At 39.3% G+C, this 26760-nt stretch overlaps 1 protein-coding gene across 1 annotated transcript in view; it reads right to left on the reverse strand.

The window, feature by feature from the left end:
- The window catches only part of LOC108091458 (hemicentin-2), an 80462-nt gene extending 63874 nt beyond the window's left edge, over positions 1–16588 (reverse strand). Inside the window, 2 exon segments of the mRNA XM_017190658.2 lie at positions 15288–15655; positions 16425–16588. Coding sequence (XP_017046147.2) covers positions 15288–15381 — 94 coding nt within the window. The 5' untranslated portion in view covers positions 15382–15655; positions 16425–16588.
- Positions 16589–26760: the final 10172 nt, after the last annotated feature.

Genomic DNA, 26760 nt, shown 5'->3' on the forward strand with positions numbered 1-26760 from the left:
ACTTTAGCAGCTTAGAGGAAATTCAGCATGGTTGCTTTGTTTGTGCGATGGGAAAGAAAGGGAGGCGAATGCTAAGATGGAGAGGAAAAGACCTAATGTCATTTGTAGACAGTAAGGGAAACATCATGTGAAACAGAAAAAAAACAGTCAACAGATTTCTATCAACTTAAGCTTCGACTTCTTCATTTGTATTATTTCTTATTTGGTTCACCTCTTTTTTATTGCGTGTGGGAAAACAGTACTTTAAAAGCATTTTCTTATCTTAAGCCAACAATGCAGGTGAAGTACAATCTCTTCACAGATGCACTTCAGAAAAATAAGCCACAAGCCTGTCGGCGGATTTATAGCAAAAATATTAAAATAATATCATAGGAATTCGGTGTGAATAAATTCAAAAATAATTAAAAGTAGAATAGATGATGTAGTAAGCGACCAACCCAATAGAAATAGGGGACGTCGTTCTTAGTTTTCGGCATTTGTTTTGCGCGACATGCAAATTGGCAGTAACCGAAAACACAACACCCAAAAAATTGCAGCACTAGAAAGCAAATTTTCCGCGACACGCGTTTGGAAAAATGCAAAGAGGGGTCGGAAAATAAAAGTAAAGGGGCTGAATAGCGGGAGGGTGCAGAAATGGGGTGGTCCTGGTGAAAATTCAAATGAAATTGTGGTTTGCTGGGTGGTTGGAAGCCCAACATGCGACTCCTCTGAAAAATCCCCGGTTGGCTTGGAGCATCGAGTGTGTTGGCAGCCATTTTGAAGTAGCATCCCGTCACCCCACTGAACACCCACCTCCCCCTCCCCTTTCTCCTTTTTTAACCCAAAGGCCCTTCCCCAAAATGTTCATGTGTCCATTGACAGCGACGATTTTTGCCATAATTATTATGATGATGCTTGGCATTTGGCAAACATGCAGTAGAAGGCGGCCAAACGGAGCTGGAAGAGCGGTTCCGGGGGACGGAAGGGGCGTGGCACAGCAAGGACATCGCGAAACGATGGCATGGCACACGATGGCCGACAGATGAGCCATTTTATTGCCTGTACATTTGCGGTTATTTGGTCGCCCAGAGCAGGAAAAACATGGGCAGTGATAGGAAAATTTGGAAAGGGGTTCACAGCACCACGGGTCAATTGTTTATGCGCGAATTTGGCGCGAGTTGCAAAACAGAAGAGAAAACCAGGGGACGATGGGGAAATGAGTGCAGAGTGCATGGCCATTTCGTGATTTACGCGGCTGCTTTTGGGGCAAAAGTTTCGACTTTTGCATTTCAAATTGAATTGGGTTTCCATTGAGCTTTAAAAAGTTCATAAAATTCGAATTGAATAAATATTGTGTGTCAAAAACTATATAAATTGGTTATATGTATCAGATGGGACTTCGTTTTTAGCATCTTTAACGATTTTCTTTATCCACAAATAATCAGCTAATGGCTGAATGTTAAGCTGGAATAAAGTGCGAGGAAAATGTTCGCTGCTTTACGAATTTGCAAATGTTTTGCCGAACGATGGAAAGCAGGAAAAATCATTGCTGATTTTCTGAATGCAGCAGCAGGGGGAGAGTGCGCTGGATGCATCTGTTTTTGATTTGAAAGACGTCAAAGGGGAAAACTCTGGGGGGAGGAGCGGTGTAAACAGGAAAACTCATAGCGAAGATCGTGTAAAGTTCCAGGAACGAACGATAGCTGCGCTAATTATTGCGCATCATTGATTCGAGAGCAGTGACGATGGGTCAAAGGGGGTCGAAAGGGAGGAGCCGAGACTCATATCAATGATGGCCACTGTACCAAGATGAAACCGATAGCAAACTTCGACTATCTCTTTCGCAGCTCTCCGTTCGCTGCGTTTCGAGTTTCGAAATTTGAGCTCAAAGATAGCTTGTTTTGAACGGGTGAAGGGGGATTTTGGGGGAAGGGGAAGAGGAAGAGAAAGAGGAAGGGGGGAAACAGGGGTTATTTGTCATGAATGAAATGAGCTCTACGCATGTGACGAAGATGGGAGATTGATGTCTGTCGCTGCCATTTATAAAGCAGAGAAGTGAAAAACGAAACTAATTTTTAGCTACGGCATAATCTGATTTACTACTCTCTTCCTCTTTTGGTTACACTTGATTAGGATTTATTTTTTCAGTTCGTTTTTCTGCCAATTACAATTACATTTGGACCAGCTGCTGAAAGCTACTTAGTAACAGGAGAAAGAGAGATGCACAGAGGGAAAAAGGAGATGGAGCGACAACTTTTACTTTTTCGCTTTGCAGTGGAGAAATATTTTTAGTTGTTTAGTTATTTCTGTACTCCTATTCAGTTATTTTAGTTGGCACTTTCTATTTTTCTGTGAACATAATTCACAAGCCTTGGAAAAGCATTGTTAATTAAACAAAATATAATATAAAAACTTACAGAAGAAATAGTAAAAAAAACCCCTTTCACAAGGCCTTTTTTCGCTTTTTAATTTTAATTCGCACCATTCAGTGGACTTACCTAAAATGAGATAGAAAAATAAATAATTAGTTAATGTTAGTGAGAAATCCGATTGGGTGAACTATTAAATCATTAATTAGTTTGGCAAAAACTGCATTTTTATATAAGAGAGGAGTGAAACAACGATTCGTGGAAGTAAGCCTCTTCCATTATAAAAAATTAACGCTTGTCATTATGTAAAATGCATCTGTCAGATTTTTAATTATGTCCAGATATAAAAACATTTCACACTCTCTAAAGGGCATTTAACCTTTTGTTTTTAATCGACCTATACGATAAAAATTAATTATTTATTTGCGAGATTTAAACCAAAGTAATATCGCATTTTATTCCATGCATCGCTATTGAGTTTCAGGTTTGTTAATCTTGCTGCGTAAAAAGTTCATTCTGAATGTCAAGACTGAATGAGTAATTATGATGTCAGCGCAAATATTTCTCGAGAAATAATCGATGTCTTGCATTTATATTAATCAGACACTCTTAACGCGGATATCTCTTTCGATTCAATCTTAATCATCGGAATGGAACCCACAGCAATTACGGAACTGTCTTTTATGCCCGGAATTTTGACCGTAAAACACCAAAAACCAATTTACCAGCAATTTTTGCTGGATCTACGGGCGGCAAAGGAAGCTGAACTTTATAAATAGCTTGGAAAACAATGCAACAGGAAGCCAGGGACGTGGGGAGGGGGAGAGATGCATTTTCCCCTCGCTCCCCTTCCTCTGTGGTACATTCCTCAATCAATTTCGTCGGTTTCCTCTGGCGTCTCCTTCGTTTTCTTATTTACTTTGCATTAATTAAACATGCCCTGCCACCTACTCAGAGATCCCCCGCCCCCTTTTACCGCCCCCATCTCATCAGCTCCGTGTAGATTTTTCAATTCCCCCTCTTGATCACTGGCAAAAATTACCAGCTACAGATTCTTTAAAGTTTTTTTATATTGGAGAATAGTAGTAGTAGGACTGGCCGATATTTAATTCCATCTGTCCATTCTTTTATACACTTTTATAAAATGGAATGTTGGTTCTATAAATTTTTTCAAGTGCACCAGTAGCATCTGCGGCAATCTTTGGTTTATATTTAAATGTCTGTGTGTCAGAGACGCACGTGCAGCACTTCTTGCCCCCTCCCCCCTTGCACCCACTGTCTCCCCCTCCTTCGCAATTCGTCTCTGTCAAGTGGCAGTGCATCTCCCCTCTCTTTCGCACCGCCAGTGCCCCACTGCAGTTTGTCATTGTAGCAATTTCAATGTTGCGCTTGTCAATTTTGCTGTTTCTCATCCTGCTTTCTCCCTCGCTCCTTCCCATGTGAATCCCCCTGCTAATATAGCCACCCACCGCCCCTGCCACTCCCCCTCTCGTGGTGCTGATGCTTTTTCCAGTTATTTTGCCACATCAGCAGAAAAGCCACTTAAAGTAAGCGGCAGCAACACAAGTTGCATGTTGCCAGTTGCAAGTTGCTGATGCTTTATTGCCGCTGGTTGACTTTTTTCTCGATTTTCCACTCTTGTGTTGGAAAAGAATAGTTTGGATTCAGAAAAGTTTTTAATCAAAATTTACTTGTGATCTTATTGCGCTTATTATCTTTTACCAAACGTTAACAATTTAAATATCTGCAAAGGTTCCCCTTTAATTAAAATGTATATTTATTTAGCACATTTATACACACTTTTGTTTACCCCGAAACGCTAATTGTTTGTACAAAAAGTGGTATAAATAGCCGAGTTGGCAATTTAGATAAGGTCTTGACGACTCTACGAGTAATTCTCCATTGCCGCACAGCAGCATTTATTTGTGCTTAACTTCCCCCCCCCCACAGACAATTTAATTTCAATGTCGCCGCAATTTAAAAAGAAATGCACCGAGGGGGAGAAAGTGGGGAAAGGGAAAGGGACGGCACTCTTTGTCTTTGTCGCAGCGAGTGAGGGAAATAAATAGTTTTGTTTTGACACTTTAAGGCGAAGACGTCAGCGTCGCATCTCCGGCTCCCATCCCCACCCAATTCTCTGGCCTGCTCTGCTCTGACCGGCTTCCCAGCTGGAACTCCCTGAATTTCCACCCATATCCTACCCCAAAATTTCCCCTCGCTGTTTGCGCGCCTGCATTTGACAAGTGGATTTAGCATTGGTGGCACTCAAACATCAGCGGCCGACACCCAAATCCACAAGAAAAGTTACGCGAATTTCTAAATACCCTCGAAGGACTGAATGAGGTATAAAGCTACAAAATAGTTCAGACATAAAATAAATTATGAACTAATAAGGTTGTGGTTAAGCTAATACGATGTTCGTCAATAATGTTTCGGATTCCCGTTCATTTATAATACCCTTAAGTGCAAATATCAAGGGGTAGAAAACGTGGCTTACTAAACGCTTGGCCAACTGTTTTAGGCAGCTGCTGGAAGGCTTCTGCCACTTTGTGTTAGTTTTCTCTTTGCCACTTTTTTTTTTGGATTATGCGGTTTATAGGCGTTATGATTGGATGTGCTTCCCAGTTGTGTTTGTGTGGGCGTGGTTGATGCAACAAGTTGACAGTTCAGCTAGATACCGGTTCCCCTTTTCTGTTTTTTTGGCCTGGTTTTTGTTTGCTAATGAGTTTTTAAGTGTCACTCGGAAGAGTCTCTGAGTCTCTTCAGTCTCCGAGTCTCGTTCTTCTCGCAATGCTTCGGTGATAAACATAAACTGACTAAGCAAAACCAGCAACAACTACCGTTTTCCCACCGATTCTGCGAGCCGCTTCTTACCACACTTCTTGTATGTTCTTTCACTTTATTTATTCCCCTGCTTGTGACATTCTTTTTACAGTTATAAATAAAGCGCAAGTCACGTACAGTGTTTATTACCTTTAAAGCTCTCTTGGCAAGGAAAGAGTACAGTTAAGACTGAACCAGACTTAAAAATGGGGCAACATGTTGCCACCAAACTATTGCTCAATTGGTATTAGTTTTTTTCAGCGTAGCTACTAATAGTTTCGCCCGGTGCAGCCCTTAATTTTCACACCTTTTCCCGCTTTTCTGCTTGGACAGCTGCACTTTTATACAGGTTCTCCCCTCGTGATTGTGATTGTGTTTGTGTTCGTGTGCTGTAATAAACCCCATTTACACCGACAATTTTATGCTTTTGTTTATTGTTTGCTTTCTCTCCCAGAGTTCGGGTTCATTTGAAATTTGTAACGTACGAGACGCGCTGAAAAGCCAAGAAGTGGGCCACATACTATATAATTGGAAGGTGCGGCACGTCAGCGCAGTTGCTTACAGCCTTTTAAATATTTATAAATTCCTTTAATAAACAATATAAGAAATACACAAGAACGCCAAGTATTTCACTTTGTATATTTATTATTTCGCTGGCTGCGAACTGTAAAGTTTTTCGCTTTTTATATCCCTCGCGTCGCTACGGGCATGAAAATCTACCGACAATGAATTAATTAGCATTCTAGTGCAATATTTTTTTACGCTTTGCTGTAAAAAAGCACAAATTAAACAATAATAAAAACCACCAAATTGTGGCCAGCTTTTTGTTCCTGAGATATTTTGCAATATTGCCAGAAAGACACAATTGCGATTTTTGAAGTGTAACAAAACATTATTTAAATCCTAGTTAAAATTTAACTAATTGACTTTAAAAAATGTATCAATTCCATATTTGTTATATTTAAACTTGCCATCAGCATTTTGAGTGGCCCCGATAAAACTTTGAATTTCGAATTGGACGTTCATTAAATAATCACACAAATCTTTAAAGCTTCTGGCAATTATATTCCGCATAAAAAGTGAACATCGTTTCTGGATTTTCCCACTACGAAAAAATAGAAAACCGAGCTCTGTAAAAGGAATTTGTATAAATAATTTCCAATGTTTACTTTGGGCCATTATCAGTTCGAATAATTGAATTATTCTCTATGTTGGAAAAAACGGCAACACTTTCCATAAATTTGTAGTTCTAATTAAACAAGCAAAGTAAACACACATTAAAGGCAAATAAAAACCAAATTATCCCTGCAACATGTTTTATTTATAAATAATTTTCCAACAAACAAGGCAAACTTTTATCTTTGCAAATAAATAAATTAATTTGCCCATGTCTGGCATTAAAAAGGCTAAAGTGTCTGTTGCAAAGTCAATTCATTGAAATTTATCTGGTCTATTAAATATTTATGTAAACATTGACAAACACAGCAGAGTAAGTGGAATGGGTAAGTTGAAGGACATTCACAGACTCTGACAAACGCATCAAATTGTCCAAAATTAATTAAAATGCATTTCATTTATGAAATTCACCCAGCGTTATGCTGTGCGGGCGAATTCGACACGTTGTTACCCTCAAATAAAAAAGTAAATAATATTTACCATGGCAAAAAAATATATTCCTAATACTTAACAACTATTGTATAATATTCAAAATTTTAGGTGTTAAATTACAAACGCAAATTAAATGTTTTAGAGTCTAAACTTGCAACTCTTCAAATTTGTTGCTATTGTGAAGTACCTATAGACAGAGAATCATACTACCGTACTTCGCCAAATTAATTGTAATTAATTCATATTTAACAAGCTTTGGCCGGCTACAAAAAAAAAAAAACGTAATGCAAAAAGGTAAATTTAACTTTTTAATTTAGTAGATATTTTTTTGACATCTTTTTGGTATTTTACGCTTGTATAATCAATTTTCAATTATGTGCAAAATTAATGACAAACGTTTTGGTGGCACGTTTGTTAATCAAGCTCTTCTTAGGACTCCCTGCCATTTAGGCCACCGTTGCCAGCCATTTCTCTTGCCTTTTAACTCCCTGTTATCCTAAAATGACTTTTGATTGATTTTGTGGCACTATTTAAGCGAGTTTCGGCTGGAATGTCTTTGGGGCACGCAACAGCGATTTCGCCTCACCCGCGTTGTCCTTGAAGTGTTGGGGATTATGCTGGTTAGCAGGCACCCTTAACCCCCCAACAACCACTCTCCCTCAGACAAAGACATATTCCTCGAGTAGATGGAAATCAAAGGAAAAGCACAGACAGGAAAAACGGGAGGGAAATTGCGAAAGGGGGCCAACATATCGATGACTGCCAAAGGAGGGTGTCTGAGTAGGAGGTTTAAGGGTATTTTCCCCCAAACATTTCCCTAATGGCAATTGACATAATTACGCAAAGTAGTTCCTCTCCATTTCCCAGACCTTGGCTCAAGGTAGGCAAAAGTTTTTCAACTTAGATTAGACCTGCCCCTCGTTTGCTCGCATTTCACCTGCTCTTGCCCCCTCAAAATGGAAATTAGGCTTTAAAATTGGCCTAGAGGCGTCTTTAAAATTTATTGCTGCCTTTGCTCAAACTGAATTTTCCTTTCCCAAGCCATTTCGGAATTTATTCAGCCTGATAGACTACTTTGGGGGCTGTACACTCAGAGAGCAATGCCTATAATACCAGAAAGTAGTTCAGGGTACTAAATAGAATAAAATTAGATATAATATGAATTATATAAAGAAAGATAATAGTATTTAAAAACGTTATCAATGCAAGACATCTTCCAGAGAAAAGATTATATTTGGGTGATGACTTAGCAGTGACCTTTGATGTTGATTTTGTTATTTGATTTTTAATTTCATTTCTGCCTTGAAGTTAGTGTAATGAAAATTACCTAAAGAACGATAAAGGCAGGAGCCTACTGCTTCTGAGCAGAGTTATGTCTGCTTCTGAGCCTGAAGGGGAAAATGTTTGCCAGCCCGAAAAGCGAAAGAGAACCAGTAAAAGTCGGGGATAGAGTAAGCAGAATAAGGAACTGTTTGACTTCACATTTCTGTTTGTTTGTCCTTGAATTTAGCTTTCTTTAGCCGCAAAGCCAACCCGAATTTCCCCAACTCCCCCAGAGTTATTATTACAAGCACATTTTCATTGCCAGACGAGCGAGAAAAGAAACTTCGGGGAGGAAAAGCCAAAGCCAAGTCAAATTGGCGCCGAAAAAATGTTTCGCATACATTGCTTCCACTGGAAATTGATTTTTCTTTTCCCTCCTCTGCGTTGTCAATTGAATTCATGGCTTTTCTTTCGCTTGCTTATTTTATTTGTGTTTCTCCTGGTATTAATTTTATTAAAGAACCTGACACTCGGGCAAAGTAAATAAAAGCGAGGGATGGGGAGTAACCATCATTTGTCAGAGTCTCTTTCACTTTTAGCAGGTGATTAGCGAGCAGAAACGAGTACTTATAGCTTTTCCTTCAAATACAACTGGACTAATAGAACTGATAAATTGGCAAAGTTTGTTTGATTTATACGCATGTCTATCATCATCACAATTATTCAACATAAATTGAAATTTTATCCGGCTCATAATTTACATTAATCATTTTGATCTTTAAACCCAGCTTAACAACAATTACTTACCGCATTCATATTTCATTATTAGTTTATTGAGGCGAACTTCTCTCCCCCAATTCATATTCATATTGTTCTCTTGCGTCTTGCGGCAAAAACGCTAATTTAACCCTCGAGTTGAACTCGCTCCCACTCTCCGCTGATTAAGAAAACTTTTAAGTTTTTAATTAAAAGCACATTGCTCTGTATTTCCATTTATAATTCAAAAATTATCAAGCGAAGAAGAGAGGGAATAGAACCGGGTTTTATCCCATTCATGGACTTTTATTGCCATTTCATGCGCTTCAATGAAACTCAATAAAAATACACATTTTTTCACCACTGAAAACGAAAGCCCATAGAAAGAGCTTAACAAAAAATTTAAAATAAATCGAGGCTGGGGAGGGTAGGTGCACAGAGTGCAATGAGTGTTATATAATAAATACAGACGACAAACAATGGATAGAAAAAATATGGACGAAATGATTAAAAATGGAAATAAGCAAATGCAATTTTTTACACTTTTCCGGCAGGTTTTTCCACCGCTCCACCACCATTCTTTATTTTCTGTTTTCCGTTCGGGTTTTCTGTTTGATTTCGTAGTGAAATCAATTTTGCACAATGCATAAAAATGAAAATATTCCGAGTGCAAAGTGAAATTAATAAAACACTTTTGGGGGTTGCCTGATCGATCGCGGGGGTTGCAAATTTATATCCTGGTTTTTTAATATCCAGTTTAAGAATTTATAATTTGTTCAAATACTTTCATCGAGTCGTAATTTTTGTCGGCCAAATGAGCATCACGAGGGGTGTTTTCAGGATGACAGTCGGCAGCCGGATTGCAAATGAGTTTTTTACACTTGAGACGAAATTAAAACTTCAACTGTGGCCGAAGACAAAACCCCTTAAAACACAGCCACCCCTAGAATAAATCCTACTCCATCCACTTCTTCTCGCTCGAACAAATGAAATGGAATGTTTGATTAGAAAAATGTTTTGCATAGCGTAAAATTTTATATTCCTTTTCTCATTCGTAATGGGCGTGTCAAAACGTGGGGCGGGGTGGGGGTTTTAACCCCTGTGTGACGACTTAAACGCTGGAAACGAAATGCGTTTCGCAAAAAGGTTTTCACAGTTCATTTTGTGTAATTTCTACAATGTTGCTTTGCATTATTCTCGGAGAGGAGCAGCAAAGAAACACCCCCATGGCCCCCTGCCACCCCCTCCCCTTTTAGACAGATGCACAACCCTTAAAAAGCGAATTGATATGCTTGAGAAACCCGGCAAAAGTAACAAAAGCACAGGATTGGATTGGATTGAACCAAAGGGGGACTGCATTTTGTTTTTACGGGGTGGAGTGGGCGAAGGGATGCACTGATTTCGGTGTCTTCAATTTTCCAGCAAGGGTTGGGCCCCAGGCAGCCACTGAACCACCTAACCACTGGGAAAACTTTACACATTTTCCACCGCTTTGTTGTTCTTTTCCCGGCTCTACTGCGAATCGGACAAATTCGAGTGCTAAACGATCATTATGAGGTTTTGAACCAGCTGAGGGTTGCACGTTGCAGGGGTTAGGGTTTGTGCTTGACTTGACTGCCAAATTGAAACATTCGGATGAGGTCTAATTAATCTATTTACTCTGGGAAATGAATTGTGCATTTGAAAGGGATTTGGAAGTGAAAATACTCGGTCAAGGGTTCAAAAAAGAGGTGCGTTACCATGAGACTTTGAGAGCGAGCCTCCTAAATTCAAACTCATCCCTCCAGATCCTGACTTGACGGTCAACTACACTCACTTAGCTCAACCTTCTATAGTCCGAACCCTTCTCTCTCTTAACGAGTTAAAGCCCCAAGTCCACTTAACCTGCTAACTCCATTCGAGGATAAAGCAGTGGCGAAAACATTCAGCCATAAATTTATCAGCGAAACATGAAACGTGCGAGTGCCCGAAAAAGATACTCAGATGAAGACACAGATACGTTTGTTCAGTTTGAGATACTCTGATAGCGATACCCAAAACAGATACAGATACAGATACGGATCCCGATGAAGATACATGCAAAAGCAATCAGTGTATTGACCACAACGATTTTTGACATGTTACGCATACAAATTAGAGCAGACTGCCCCTTCATTTTTTCCCCAGCCTTTTCTGATTTTTTCCTTTTGGTTCATTTGAAAGCGAAAAAGCAATCCCCAATAAAGAAGCCAACAAAAGGCAAAAAGGAGAACTGAAAGCAGAAATCGGCAAACAGAAGCCAAAGAAAAGTTGAAGCAGTTAAAGAAAGAATTATATATATAAATAAAAACAGCACGGGCAAAAAGAGCCGAGTGAAAAAAGTGCTGAAAGGGGGAGAATAAGTAACGCGAAATACAAAAAAAATAAACATACAAAGCAACCAAGACTTTGACGAATGAAAAATGCTCTTCAGACTGATATTCCATTCATATTTATTCAATCCCAAATTTAAAAGTGTGTAAGTTTATTTTAACGCATATTAAAAAAATTATGTTTGTTATAGTTTCCATAAATGTGTTACACATTTTCTTTTTTAAAATGAGCTCATAAAAATATTGTATTTAATCCTTTTTTCATGTGCGGATTATATAAGAGGATTAAAACCTTGTTTCAAAGGTTTATATAGGCAAAAAAAGCTCCATTCTAACGAAGAAATTCACGGAGAAATTCAGACTGAGGACTAAGCAAAAAGCCGGCATCATCAAGTACCCACAACACAATCCATGCTAATGATCCAAAATGTCTCGAGGACAAATTCCCCCGTTTCCAATTCCAGTAGCCAACGCAATTAGCAAAAGGTGAGAAAGGTAGGAAAGGTGAGGGGATTTTTAGGCGAGGTTTGCCCGCCAACTCAGGCGTGACAATCGCTGCGGAGTTGGTCAAGAAATGCCATCACGTCAAGCGCGACCCCCTGCCGTTTTTCTGGCGACTTTAATCGCCCACAACGCGTTCGGAATGCAAAAAAAAAAGTGAAGTGTAGAAAAAACGTAGTAAAAAAATGGCAAATCAATTAATATTCAAAAGCTGTTGAGTCAGTAGCTTCTAGCCACCTTTGCCAACCTGCAGCAGTTGGAATGTTACAATACAACAACCAAGATATTAATCAACGTAAATTGATATTCGAAAGCGATTTTCTATCAACGCTTCATGCAAATATTTACAGAAATTAATTTTTAACATACTAGAATCGTCAAAGCGAAGAAATAAATTGGCTGATGTGTGACAAAAACTATAAAAATCATTGCCATTCCGCCGATAAAAACGGCACGCAAAAAAGTCACACAAAACTTTAGAAAAATATTTATTTTTTGCGAATTCTGGCGAAAATTTTTCTGTAACCAATGACGAGGTCGTTTGGAGGGTTAAACAAAAACTCGCTAGCTTCGTCATCAGTCAGCAAATGTTATTGAATTTTTACTATTTTCATTTACTATTATGCTGTATTCGACTCGCGCTATCTGTGTGAGCCACATTATTTAAATGTTGAGGAATTCTGACTGCATTTCGGCAGTGTGTGGAAGTTGTTTAAACAGCTGCGAGTTTAAATCCGCCACCCACCTCAAAAAAGAAAAAACGCCGAGTGCATAAACATGACTACAAACATACGAACCGAGAGATATAAATTCGCTCCATGCGAGTTATAAATTCCATATGCCAAAGCATCAAAACAAAAATGCGTACTGCTGTTTTTTATTTCTACGCTACTGAAATAAAACTTTTGGGGCTGTGGTTCAAGGGGTTGGATTTAAGGTAAGGTTCATTTCGATATCTCCCCCAACTTCACAAATTTCTATATACATATAAAACACACATACAGATGTTAACTTTTAATAAGTAAACAAAGCGACCAGTTAGGTGATCGTTTTTCTACAATAACGAGTTATTGGCTAACCCTTTACCATATATCCTCTTCAAAAACATTGTTACAACCCTTTGAAAATAGCATTTAAATGACTGCGGATGGCTTCAAACATTTTCCAACAGCGGTCTGCAGTACCATTGTTTACTTAACTCCTACCTTTGCCTATCAATATTTCCACAACAGTCACTGGAGTTTCAACTAACTAAACCAATTTATTGTATTCAAAATCCCCTTTGAATCCAGTGCCTCCGGCCGTCTATTTTCCACTTTTCCGTACATTCAGCTTTGATTTTGCAAATGCAAATTGTGAATATATAAATTTTCCTCTGCAGGAAAAACGTTTCTCATTTGCACCGCATCTGCTGCCCACCTCCGACTCGTCCCGTCTCTTTCTGCCCCACTCTACCTGCTCCCTTCTGCCCCACCTCCCCTTCCCTTTCATTCGTTTTTTGGCCAACATATTTCCACACACGTCGCTGAATTTTGCACGTAAAAAATGTTTGAAACAAACAAAATATTTGTTTAATTTATTTTAATTTCAAAGTTGCAGCAGTTGCAGATATTTTCTGGTACCGGAAAGGGGAAGAGTGGAGCCACGGCTGTGTAGAAAAGGATATGGAGGTGAAAAAAGAAGGACAATAACAACTCCGGAAAAGTGAGAAAAACTAAGCCACAATCATAATTCACGCGCTAAAAACACCAACGGAAGAGGGAGGGAGGAGCCGTTTTTGGAGTCAGGCACTTGGAAAAGCCAGGAAATGAAATAAATGTGGAAAAACTCAAAGGGAAAACGGCGTGGAAAAGGACGACAGCTAGCAGGTAGACAGAATGTAACAAAGCGGCAAACGAAAACAAAAACCAAAGGCTGGAAAAGGAAATAAACGTAAAACTCCACACAAATTGTTGCAAACAACCTTTCGAGCACTTCTTAAGCAATATCCTGAGTTTCTCCTTGAGCGTTTCATTGCACACGCACAGGATTTTTAAGGAAAACTCAAGGAAAGTGGAAGGCATTTAAGGGATCAACTGGAAAGATGTGGTGACAATCGAGGAGACGAAGGACAAGAAAATGACTCGAGTGCTGGCTTCGAAAATAACATTGCGGCTTAGAGGAGGAGTTCAGCCTACTAATGAATTGGAAACAATATTATAATATTATATTATAACTTGATGCTGGTTAAAAAGTGAGCTTTGTTGCTTAGCTGGGACTTCTGCCAAAGGTCTTAAGTTCTTCCAGTCGTCGCTGTTAATCTTTTAATGTGTTTTTAATGCCCGAGCCCTCAACCCCCGGAAGTATTCCCTCTTGGCCACTGTCGTCAAATCTAATAATGCCCCCGAGTTCAGCAATTCCCCAGAAGCTCGAGGCCAAAAAACCTCGGCAGAGAGTTCATTGATTTCTGGATTCTTTTTGATCCAGAGGCGTTGACAGCTTGGCCAGAAACTAAGCTTTTACGAGTAGTTGCCATAAACGCGCCAAAGAACGCGTGTCAAAGGCCCAATTAAGATGTCAAATCAACACGTTTTTATTAAACGATTACACAAACAAAACACGAGCAGAAGCGCCATAAAGTTAATGGTGCAATATATCTCTTTGAGGGGTAAAAACTCTGGGGTTGCAGCAACTTATCACAGGCGAATTAATAAAGGAGGTGCTCCCCTTTTAGAGTTCCCTTGACCGATTTGCCCGATTGAGTGGATATAATTCACATTTAAATTTAGTCCCGGCCCTCGGATGTTTTTCCATGGGGTTCTTTAAGTATTAAAAAGCATTTTGTAAGCAAAGTACTCTGCGTGGGAAGGGAAAAACTTTGGCGAAGCGTGCCAAAGTAAAGTTTTCCTATATCCTTCCATGCTCTTCCCTCTGCTCTCCACCTCCCATCGTTCCACTTTTCTTTGGGACAGTGAACATTAGTGCATTATACAAATTAATTTCAACATTATACAAATGTAATAGCAGTATGTGTTGAATAAAACAATATTTCAGTAAATATGTTTGCTTACCTATGATTAGTATATTGTGATTTGATTCACTTATGGAGTATCGACTGTACTTTAAGTTCAGATTCAATATCGAGGGCTCTTGCTAACAGTTAGCGCTGCCAATTGACAGGAGCCAAAGTAAGCGAGTGAAACAAGGTGGGTGGGGAAAATTGGGTGGAAAGTGTTTGAAAATTGGAGGCTTGAGTGCCAGATAAAAACTTTATGCTGACGTGAAACTGCAACAACAAAGATCAACAAAAAACCAAAGTGACGTCGCAAGGTGACAACAGCAAAGACGACATGAAATTGGGGTTAAAAATGGTAAGGAAAGATTGTATAAAAAGGAAGCTGTCATAAACAGGGAAAGCCAAAGAAGTAAAAGAAAGTTTAAATTGATTTCAGATGCATACATATTTAGGTACCAAAGACAGCAAAAGACTGGTAATTTTTTTGGTAGGTATATCAAGTAAAATATATAATATTTAATGAATATAATAATTTTTCTGAAAATGAATCATGAAAAAACCCTGGAATTTCGGGCGATAATCTTTAACCTGGGATAAACTTTAGCCTTGCTATAAGCAGTAAAAAAAAGTAAACAAACTTACCGATAAGAAATATATGCCAAATATTTAGCGCTGCTCTCCTCGCACTCCTGCTACCGACTGTTGCCGTCTCTATCATGGCCGTTTTTTGCCACATACTGTCAATTTAATATATATTTTAGGTCTTTCTGTCTTTCAGATGTTGTTATCGGTTCTTCTGATTTTCTATAGAAATAATAAATGTTGCCAATGCTCCAACTCTTCTTCTTCCAATGATAACGGCTTCTTGAGCTTCTCCTAGCTACTCCAGTTGTTGTTGCAACGCTCCATTGCGTTGGTAAATGTTTTTGGTTTTTGTGGATAAATACGTATTTTGTTAATTATTTATTGCACTTGAGATCTAAGGGGTATCCGAAAACGAAGAAGAACAACTGAAAGGGGTAAGAAGTGATTTTGATTAGATTTTGCACTTTAAGTGAATTTATATGTAGGTGTTTTGGGTTTGTTCCACTTTTGTAGGTTCTATTTTTATATATTTGTTTACAGTCGACTTGGAACTATCGTTTGTTGTGTATCTCACAAAGGTAATTAATTTTGAATTTTTTCTATATATAGATCTTTTTTTATAACTTCAGTACGTTTTATCAAGGAGGTGATTCGTTAAATTTCGTTAAGTTCACGATGTCCATTTGTCACTTTTTATCTCTGCCCACCACTTCTTTTTCACAGTTATAATGCACATTACTTGGTAGTTGTTGCTTTATTTTAGAGTTGCAACATGTTTTCGTTGTTGTTGGGCTTTTGAACAGGTAAGAAAATCACTTAAAAGGTTTCCAAGAAACTCACAACAGTACCACTCACACACACATTGAAGGCAAACCTGTTTTCCAGGTAAAGAGATAGAGGTCTGCGAGTGCGAGCGGGACAGCGCGATCGCAAGAGATCGAAGATGGAGGAAGGAGAGAGGGAGGGAGAGAGAGATATGACGCAGATGCTGGGTTTTTATTTTTTATTTTATCTTCTCTGCTTCTCCAGTTTTAACTGTTATTGGTTTGGGACAACTTTAAGGTATTTCACTAAGAAATATTTGATTTCTATATTTTCATTTGTTTTTGTATGTTTCTCTCTTGATTCCTTTGCATATCTTGATTCTGTTTTAAAAGCACTCACTTTGCACCTAATATTGGTTTGATTTTATACCTTAAACTTGGTATTTTATTCGTTTTGGGCCAATATCTTGCTGTTGTTGTTGTTCGCACGCACGCGAAAATCGAAAATCGGCGAAAAACGCGGCGGGAAACTCAGCGACGCGCACTCACTTTTTCACGAAGCGGTCGATTCGAAAAGGAAAACCATACAGAACAGAGAAAGAGAGTTTTGGAGCCACGAACCACGCGGCTCGAATCCGACGTTCGGTTCAGACATGTATGAAGGTGTCGGAAGCGGTTAACAGCGATGCTGCCAATGTGTGTAGATATGTATTTACATACGTCTTCCACGGTTCCCCTGCAAGTGAATGTTTCCTTTTCTTAAAGGGCCATTATTCATGCCAACAACATAGATTTAAAATAAAGGCTTTCGAAGTGCTCAGTTTGAAAATAAGTTGCAGATCTCTCTACACATTTAATTTTTTGGGCCTTCTTGACGAATAGGTTGCTGTTCGAGAAGCACCTATCTTTTGCTGATTGAGGTTTATCTTTGATCTTAAGTTTATCTCTTATATCTGGAATATCTTCTCTACATTTGTTCTTGCAACTTATAATACTACAAAAGAAATTTACCCTTGGGATATCACAGAAATGTATTCGAGTTAAAACTAAGTACAAATATGCAAAATGAGTATGAGTTTTTTAAACTCTTAGATTGAAAAATGCAAACACTACAGAGAAAGAGAAACAAGCCACGCGGTTGGAGTACCATGCTCGATTCAAACACGTATGAAGTGGTCAAAAGCAGTTAACAGCAGTTTTAGTCTGTGCTCGAGCCACAACTAATCGGTTAACAGCGGTATTGTCGGATGTTAACAAGTGGAAGAGCGTCTATCGGTTAAAAGTATGGCTCGAACGGACTTCTCTTTTATATACTGCTCTCTTTGAAGTTACTCTTTATCCTTAACATCTGAGGTTTTGCTGTCAATAAAATAACTGGATAAAAACCTCAAAAAAACGATCAACATTTAAATTTTTAATTTTTTTGTTAGGTCAATATACATTTAGTCATGTTTAGATTAAGATTAAATAAGTAAATGTTAACATTTTATTATCAGAAAGAATTTTTGATCTATCTTTTTTGATACACACACATATGAAACAGAAAAATACAAATAAAAAATGCCAAAAAAAATAACAAATTCAACTTGTAAATAATTTTAAAAAAATATTTCTTAACCTTTTAAAAATTTAAACAAAATAAATGAGACCAACAGCGCTCTCCTTTCGCCTTTAGCAACATGTTGCTTTTTACATCAGGTTTTGTGTGTCTTTTTCGACAAAAAAAACTTGTTTTTATGGCCAACAAGAAAAACCAGTCGGAAAAATTAGTCAAGAAAAATAAGAAAAACCAGCAACAAGTTGGGCGCAAAGGAGATGGAAAGACGGTTCGTAAGAGAACGAGACAGCGGATATCCAACAAGTTTGAAGGTAAAAAACTTCGTTAAGTTTGCAGATATGTGCATCCCTATCGCACCCCCTGAAGATCGCTGTTAACGATCTACATTTAACCAGTTTTTTAAGACGAAGAGAAGAAGAAGAAAGACAAAGCCAAGAAAGATAAAGAGAAGCAAAATAGGAGGAGGGGAAAAAGCTTTCCAGAAAACAAAATTTTTTAATATTTCTTAATAATTTAAGCATGTAGCATTTTATTTTTTAAATTTAAAAATATTCCTGACTAGCATATTAAAAATAATATTCACTAAGTTTTAAGATTTGTAGGTTGGATTTATTGACGACGTTTGTATTGCGGTTTGGTCGTCAGAGTTCATGTTTGCTTTGCCTGCTGTTTTCTTTCACCTTCTCTTCTTCTGCTCCCCCTCCCCCTTTCCCCTTAACCACACCGTCTCTAGACCAAAACCCGTTTTCCGTCAGTAAAACTCGTTATTTTCAAGACGAAAACCTCGTTGACACGACACTCTTCAGCATAAACCTTTTCTTAGACTTATTATATTGACCACACCCACAAGATTTAGATATTGCCGGTTGATTCAGCTTACTAAAAATAAATTTTATTAAATATGTTGCTCATGCAACTTAAAATAAAAGGGTTAAGTTAAGTTAAATTAATAACTATCCACACAACTGATTTTTTTATTACTTTAAATGTTTGTCATCAACAAGTTTGTTTACTTGTTTTTTAAACACTGCATAAGGCCATCAATTTATGGTTTATTTTATTTGGCTTGCAGAGTTTTGATTTCTTAGGTGCGCTTGCATTTTCAATATTCTTTTGAGAGTCAGTCCACGCACTTGCATAATAAACGCATCAGATTCACAGTCAGCCCAAGAATGGTAAATGATTTTAAAAGAGATTTTCTGCTCATTCTGCCTCTTCGTCGTGTTCCCCAATGTTTATTGAATTTTTGATTTAGGCCTTGGAGCGATTTCTGCTTATAATAAAACCCCGGACATGTCCCGCTACTAAAGACGCATACAAATGACCTCTGTGCAAACCCGTCTCCGCCGCATTTCCCTCAGGTGAAAAGCCGACTAGACACGGATACCTCCCCACTGACTTTGAATTTCCCCACTGGAAATATATTATATATGTCTGCGCGAAGTCGCGTCTTATTATCCATATCCCTTGGTTATGGCTGCTAATCTTCCTTGGGCCGCACTAATGTTTTATATTTTCAGTTTTAAAGCCAACTTGCATATTTACTCTGAGGTATTTCCCTGCATATTAATCGCGGCAGGAAGATTAAAACAGAAGCTAGGGAAACACTCAATGGGAAAAGCCTTTCTTAAGGTAGATATAGAATTAAAGAATCGGAATAGGAAGTGACCAAATTAAAAAGTATAACAACATACAATAAAAAATAAATGAAGGGAGAAGGTTCGTTCAAGTCCATATTAAAATCAACAGACTTGACCGTTAATTTGAAATATACTATATCATCGGTTGGGGAACCACTCAAAAACGCAGGTAGAATTGAGGCAACAACCAAATGCTGGAAAACACCACTAAAAAGTACAATAGGAGTACGGACGAAGAAGTTAGTTGGAGGAAGGAGTTGAGTCTCTTCTCGGCTTCTACCTTTTGTTCTTCTCTTCTTACCACTTCTCGACGCAACTCACGCAATGTAACCGAAGATTGGTAAGAAGAGAGGAGGAGGGGGAGTGAGGGGTGCAGGTGAGACAGAATGAGACAAAAAAAGACTCCGCCTGTCAGTCAAGTTTAAGAAGTTTAACAAAAAAAGTGGTTGGAAACGCGGCTTAAAACACACTGTTAAAAATACACACACAGAAAAAAGGTCTATTAAAAAGCCTCCAAATAAATAAGCATATACGTTTTTTTCTTAAAGTTATAATATTTAAAAAATATGTCATATTTAGATAAAATCCTATTTAAACTCGAATCTATTACTCTCTACTTACAATCTCACTAATTCATTACGAGAATTACTTGTCACAAATCCTTTGTCTTCACCTGAAGACATAAGACAGTCTTCTGCGTTCAGTCTTGTGTCTTCCGAAGTGCAGCTTGTCGTCTGTCTTGGCCATTTCGCCTGGGCCAAGTTAATTATGGGTTGAGGTTTTCGAACCCAACTCCATCAGCAGCTGCCAGAAGAGGAAGAAGAGGAGAATGCGAAAAAAAGAGACAGATGCGTTCGGGGGGGAAAGAGAGGAGCGGCGGGGTTAAGGTTGGGGCCTAAATTGCAATCTCTATGAAAATTGGTTCAGCCTGCGGTCGGGGTCGAAACCATATGCCATTGTCCAAATCATCGTACAGTGGGGACTCGCCAAGGAGGAAAATCTCATAGTTAAACTCGGAGGACTGATAGTACTGAATTATATACTTACATAGTAATCTTTAGATGAATTCAAATACTAATTGTATACTGCCAAAATTTGTTTCACACTTCGTGTACTCACTGTAACTTATTCAGGAGGCCTCCGACCAGGAATCAAGTTTTATATAATTGCATCGTGTGTGTTTCTGTTGCTTTCTGTTTCTTTTGTTGTAATTCGATTCGTGAATCGTTCGGGAAAAAAGAATCACTTGAGGGATGCATTTTAATGGGTGCAAAGGGGCCGGGGGAAAAGGGGGCGGGGGGCGGGGGGGAGTGGCTGCTCATTCGCCTCGATTAGAACGCAATTTTCCTGCTGCCTCCTCCCACTTTTTTTCTTGCTGATGCTGTGCGGAACGATTCGAAATTGCTCCATAAGGAACTCGATGGGAATTAAAATGTTTGTTTTCTTTTCAACCAGAAAATCGAAGAATAAGAAGCAGGCGGAACAATAACAAGCAACACACACTCACACAATCGCACTGGCGTAGAATTCTTTTGGGGCCCACTGTGACCGCCACTCGAGTTCTCGATGTGATTTGCTTCCAATCCGAAAATACATCCACTCATCACCCCTCGCATTTCGGCCTCCATCCAGCTCTCTAATTTAATTTCCAATTGCACATAATCCGTTTTGGGCCTTTCAAGTATTTGTCGTAAAATTTGATGCGTAAATAAAAAAAAAGGAGCACGTAATGGAAAAAATTCCGCAATTGCCAGGGGAAAAAGGGATATAAAGGGAGCTGGCAGCTATTTTTTGTACATTTCTTTGTCTAAAATATCACGCAATATTTCATTGTTAAACAGTAAATAATTCCGTAAAATGCTTGGGATAATATTTTAAATTGAAGTGTCATTAGCAGAAATTAAAAATGATGTTCTTGGTTTCCATTTATATATAATAATATATAATATATATATTTTGCTGGCTACTGCAAATCCTCTGCAAACTCAGCAGGACAAACTAAAAAGTAATTGCCAACTTTTAGCCACTGGCCAAACATCAGACGTCTTCCACCATCTAAACATATATTATAACCCCATGTCATTCTCCTCGGAGCGGGTTTGATGCATTGATGCATTGATGGCTGATGGTTCTCATAGCCAGTTAATCCATTAGATGCATTGCATATTTCATTTGACATTTGCGAAACACAATTTGCCAGGCAATTTCCCCTCGAAGTCAGTTGCTCCCAGGGATTGGGTGTGGAAAATGGTTGAATGGCTGAATGGAGAGTGGGTGGAAAGCGGGGGGAAGGCGGGGGTGTCTAGTTGCATTATTAGATTGGGGCTATACTTAGTTCGAGAAGACCGTCGGGCGAATCTCTTGTAAACTAATTTTAGATATTGCCTTAGTTCGACTACTTAAATTCAATAATGTTATTGCACTCTGCTAAAAGTTTGTTTTGTTATGAAGATACTTTAAATTGGTACAATTGAAAATATAAACAGCAAGAGTTCGTAGTCTGATTTGAGTATGGGAAGTACTCTCCCCAATTAAACGAGGGTCATTGTTCTTTTAGGCAAGAAAGAGTGACCGCAGACCAAACCAGCTCGGCTGCCTTTTAAATGCCTCCATCTCACCTTTTCCGAGGTGCCCGCTTAGAATTACAGTGTAGAAACCCCAAAGAAGTTTCACAGGAAAGGCTTCCCACACCGCCCACTCGCATGCAAAAATTGCTCATTTCCACACACACAGAGGATGCGGCGGGAAAGCGGCGGGAAAACAGAGGTAAGTGGGCGGTGGGCGGCGGTCAGTGGATCCAGCTGCTAGCTGCTATTGGCCTTGTGCAAATTGGACCGCTTCGAGTTGCTAATTGCGCCCCTCGACCGCCGAAAAGAAGTGAGCCAAAAACCGAAGCTCCCACCTCAATCGACGTTCACAATTATCCAAATGCAAAGAGGTGCTGGAAATGGGGGAAAGGGCGGGGAAGTGGGCGTGGGCGTGTTCAGTTTTTCGGCCAGCACAAGCACTTTTGGCTAATTGCAAGAAGGAAAGCGGAAGTGATCCGCGGGGAGGGGAACCCGGGTTAAACACAAGACACGTCGTATCTGGAAATTAATAATTTTCGGTGGCTTAATTCTGCACACTTTACGTGAACGAAATGCCAAAATAGCTGAGCAAACAAGTGCGGCAGACTCAAGGCGAACTCAAGGCAAATGGAAATGCGAGTGGAAATGGGATGGGGAAAATGGAGATGAGCAAAATGCCTTGGTCAGAGCTTTTCCGTTTAGTGTGTCTGCATAATTGGATTGGCTACTGCAACTGCAACTGCAACTGGCGCTCAATTAGGAGCAAGTGCCACAATACCCAGAATTTTGGGGCCAATGTATCAACAACTTTGTGTGTCCCGATCCCCCTTTTCCCTCCTTCTCGCTTTTCACATTTCCCCCTTCCCCCGGAAAGTACCTTTCTACTTAGCCTGCAAAAGCCCCGAAAATCGTCTGATTTCGGCCGGGAATTCACACCCAGGTGAGTGCCGGAGTCCTGGAAAAAACGAGTGTACCTACCACAAGCCTTTTCCCCTTGGCAGCCACAGAAATCCGTTTACGGAGACTAGTAATCGTCTTCGATTCATTGGGGAGCTTCTGGCCAACTCTATTAACCAAGATGTACAAGTATGCCAGTGTTTTTGAGTTTAGCTTTTTCAAATTTTATTTTGTTTTATTGTGGTATTTAAACCAGAGACAAAGTGCACATTATTTCTTTATATTGTAGTGAGCAAAATGGAATTTTATGCTGATGTTTAAATAACTTTTGCATTTTTCCTTTTTGGGTTTCAATAAATATTCATCGTAACTAGACGTATTTTTCCAATTGACAAATGAAGTTTGATTTAAGATTGCTCGTATAGTCAGACATTTTGCCCATTAAAAATGGAGCCATTTTGCCGGAGGCCTTGGATCCAAACTTAGCCTCTTTCCCGAAATCGTTGACGCCCAACCAGTATATTCCTCCATCAGTGAAGCTACTTAAGACGTCGAGCTCCCATTGATTTTGCAGAGCGGCCAAATATGCTCCATGTTCACGACAGAATTTCCGAGCATCAGACCAAGTTTTGTATCTGTTTTTTTCAATATAGAAATATCTCTCTCCAATCTTCGTATAGTTTAATGTTTTTTGCATGTCGCTCCTATATGCAATCGAATTTTCACCTCCGAATTTGGACGTACTCTCTGTTGCGGTTTTCATCTCAATCATTTTCGCCATGGCAGTTTTCAAGGCACTGATATTCCCCAGTAATTCCCTTCGAAGAGCCTCCATTTTCGACTGGATGCTGTCCAACTTTAGTTCCTGGGAGTCCAATTGCTTCTGCATTCTGGTGTTGTGATCGATGAAAGGCCTCTGAGCGCTGAGGCAAAAGGCCCCACACTGTTTTGGAGCATCCTGCAGGACGCAAGTATCCTCGCACCCAACCATTCCGACCGAATAGCAGGCGACCAAGGCGAAGAGTATAAAGATTCCGGACTTCAGCATTATGCAAACGTAGAAACAAGACTAATACTGGGAATTTATTTCGGTGCAATTATTTACATATAAAATTTAAAAATATTTATATGTATCACGAGATTAGTTGTTTATATATATTCCAGATGATCTCATAATTTGTGATAAGAAAAAAATTGATTTTCGGAAATCATTTTTTTAGTACACAAAGAAACTTTTGTTTAGAGCTTGTTCTTCAGTGGTAAATAAACTTTTGATTAGAGATTACTCTTTAGTGCTAAAATCACAAAAATGCAATTTCAGCTTTTTAGAATTTTTCCTCGAGTGTAGCAGCACTCTCTCTTGGAAGCCACAGAAATCCGTTTACGGAGACTAGTAATCGTCTTCGATTCATTGGGGAGCTGCTGGCCAACTCTATCAGGCCAAGATGTACAAGTATGCGAGTGTTTTTGAGATTAGCTTTTTCAAATTTTTTTTTTCTTCTTTATGGTATTTCAACCAGAGATAAAATGCACATTATTTCTTTATTTAACTGGGAGCAAAACGGAATTTTTGCTTCTTTGGTTTCAAAAATTATTAATCGTAACTAGACGTAGTTATCGAATTGACAAATGAATTTAAATTCATTGTTGCACAGAAAATCAGACATTCTACCCGAAAATAATGCAATACAGTCCTCTTTTCCATCATAGTTGTTGGGTTCCCCAGCATTCCAGTTTAAATAAGGAGTCAATTTGCCGGAGGCCTCGGATACAAACGTCCACTCCTTCTCGATTTCGTTGATGCCCAACCAGTATATTCCTCCTTCAGTGAAGCTACTTAAGACGTCGAGCTCCCATTGATTTTGCAGAGCGGCCAGAAATGCTCCATGTTCACGACAGAATTTCCGAGCATCAGACCAAGTTTTCTTACTGTTTTTTTCAAAATAGAAATATCTCAGCCCAATCATCGTATATGGTAATGATATTTGCATGTAGCTCCCATATGGAACCGAATTTCCCACTGGGAATTTGGACGTACTCTCTGTTGTGGTTTTCATCACAATTATTTTCTCCATGGCAGTTTTCACGGCATTGATGTTCCCCAGTAATTCCCCTCGAAGAGTCTCCATTTTCGACTGGATGCTGTCCAACTTTAGTTCCTGGGAGTCCAATTGCTTCTGCACTCTGTCCAACTTCAGTTTCTGGGAGTCCAGTTGCTTCTGCACTCTGGTGTTGTGATCGATGAAAGGCCTCTGAGCGCTGAGACAAAAGGCCCCACACTGCTTTGGAGCATTCTGCAGGACGCAGGTATCCTCGCACCCAACCATTCCGACCGAACTGCAGGCGACCAAGACGAAGTGTATAAAGATTCCGGACTTCAGCATTATGCAAACGTAGGAACAAGACTAACACTGATTTGTATATCGATGGAATTATTTATATTTAAAATATATAAATATTTATATGAGTCACTGAAATGGTTGTTTATATACACTTAAGATGATCTCAGAATTGGTGATAGGAAAAATTATCTATTTCGGAAATGAAGTACATTAAGATTGATTGATTGGAGCTTATTCTTAAGTGGTAAATTCACAAAAGTGCAATTTCAGCGTTTTAGAATTCTTCTACGAGTGTAGCAGCACTCTCCTGAGACCAGTTACCGTTATTAGACGCGTGCAACGAAGAAGACTCGTTTTTGGCCGACGCCAGACGAACCGAAATGCATCCAAGTGGGGTGAGGAAAAAGGGGAGGAATCGGGGGAAAACCGGGCTTCCGTTAGGTGACCTCACATGTGGACAACTTGCTTTGAGGCAGGGGGGTTGCAGAGTGACGCGGGACTTGTTATTGATAGATCAAAATGAGGAAATGCTATACGAATTCACCTTAATATAACCAAAAAGAAGCAAGCCAGTCACCTTTATATTTATGCAATCATAAGCACTTATATATCTTAAAATCTTTATATATTTATATCTTTAAATCTCTTAAGGTAGTATTAATTATAACTTTTTAGAAGTACACTTCCTGTATCTCTTGCCATTAGAGGCTTTTAAAAAGTGCCCTTCTTCCCAGGTCTTTGATACTTTGTAGACTTTTTTCTTATCACTTCAGCCACTCTTCAGTGTTTCTCCGTTCTCCTTTGAGCCAACGACTCCCTTTTGAAGTGGAAAACTCGATTCACCCCTCCCACTTTTCCGCCCACGCTTTTCCGCCCGCAATCATCAGTTGCTTACTTAAGGAAGCCCGTCAACTGTTTTTTCATGGTTGCAATTAATTGGTCTTCAGGTCGCCAGGACAACCCCTTGAGCACCCCTTACTTTGTGTTGTTTTTGCCTCTGTTTGTTCACCTGATGACCCTTTTTGGCATTTGGCAATTGCAGCCAACTGTTTTTGTTTATAGAAATTTGATTTTGTTTATTGTTGGTGGCGAAGGAGAAGCCAAACCAACAGAAATCTCAATTGAAATAGTTGCTGCACAGCGAAAACAATTATGGCTTTGATAAATTAGAAAATAAAATAAAACAAAATTGTTTTTTATTTTGATTTATTTTATTTTCTTAGTATATGATGGCCTATAAATCTTTGTAATTTCCTTCAAAAAAATATTATAAATAGTTTTCTGCGAACAGAGGCTCTCACCATTTAATATGAAATTGATATGTCATCTGATTTGTTTCCCGTGTGACCCAGCCACCACCCCCCGGCGACTGCCAACCACCCACTTTAACCCCCGGCCACCAATGGTTAACCCACCGCTGCCCCCGATTTCCACCTTGTGTTGTGTTAACAGATATTTTGTTTCAGCTTTGTTGACGGCCGTGATGGTGATGAGGACCACTCCCGGAGACTCCCCTGGGTTGAGTTATATGTCTTGCGACCCTCGCATCCTCAACCCACAACCCTTCCCCCCGCTTTTCCTTAACCCACAAGTTGCTGGTAAGAAGTCAACGAAGCGGTACGGAAACGTCGTCCAGCTCAACAAGTTTTCCTTGGGTCTCCCTGCGCTCCAGTCACCCTCGCCGGTACCTTTAACCCTCCGACGCCCCTGCACCTGCTACGGGCCCCACTCCCTAAGGCGGAACGACCGCACCGCCCCCTCC

This window comes from Drosophila ficusphila, unplaced genomic scaffold, assembly GCF_018152265.1.
Source record: "Drosophila ficusphila isolate 14025-0441.05 unplaced genomic scaffold, ASM1815226v1 contig_412, whole genome shotgun sequence".
Lineage (NCBI taxonomy): Eukaryota > Metazoa > Arthropoda > Insecta > Diptera > Drosophilidae > Drosophila > Drosophila ficusphila.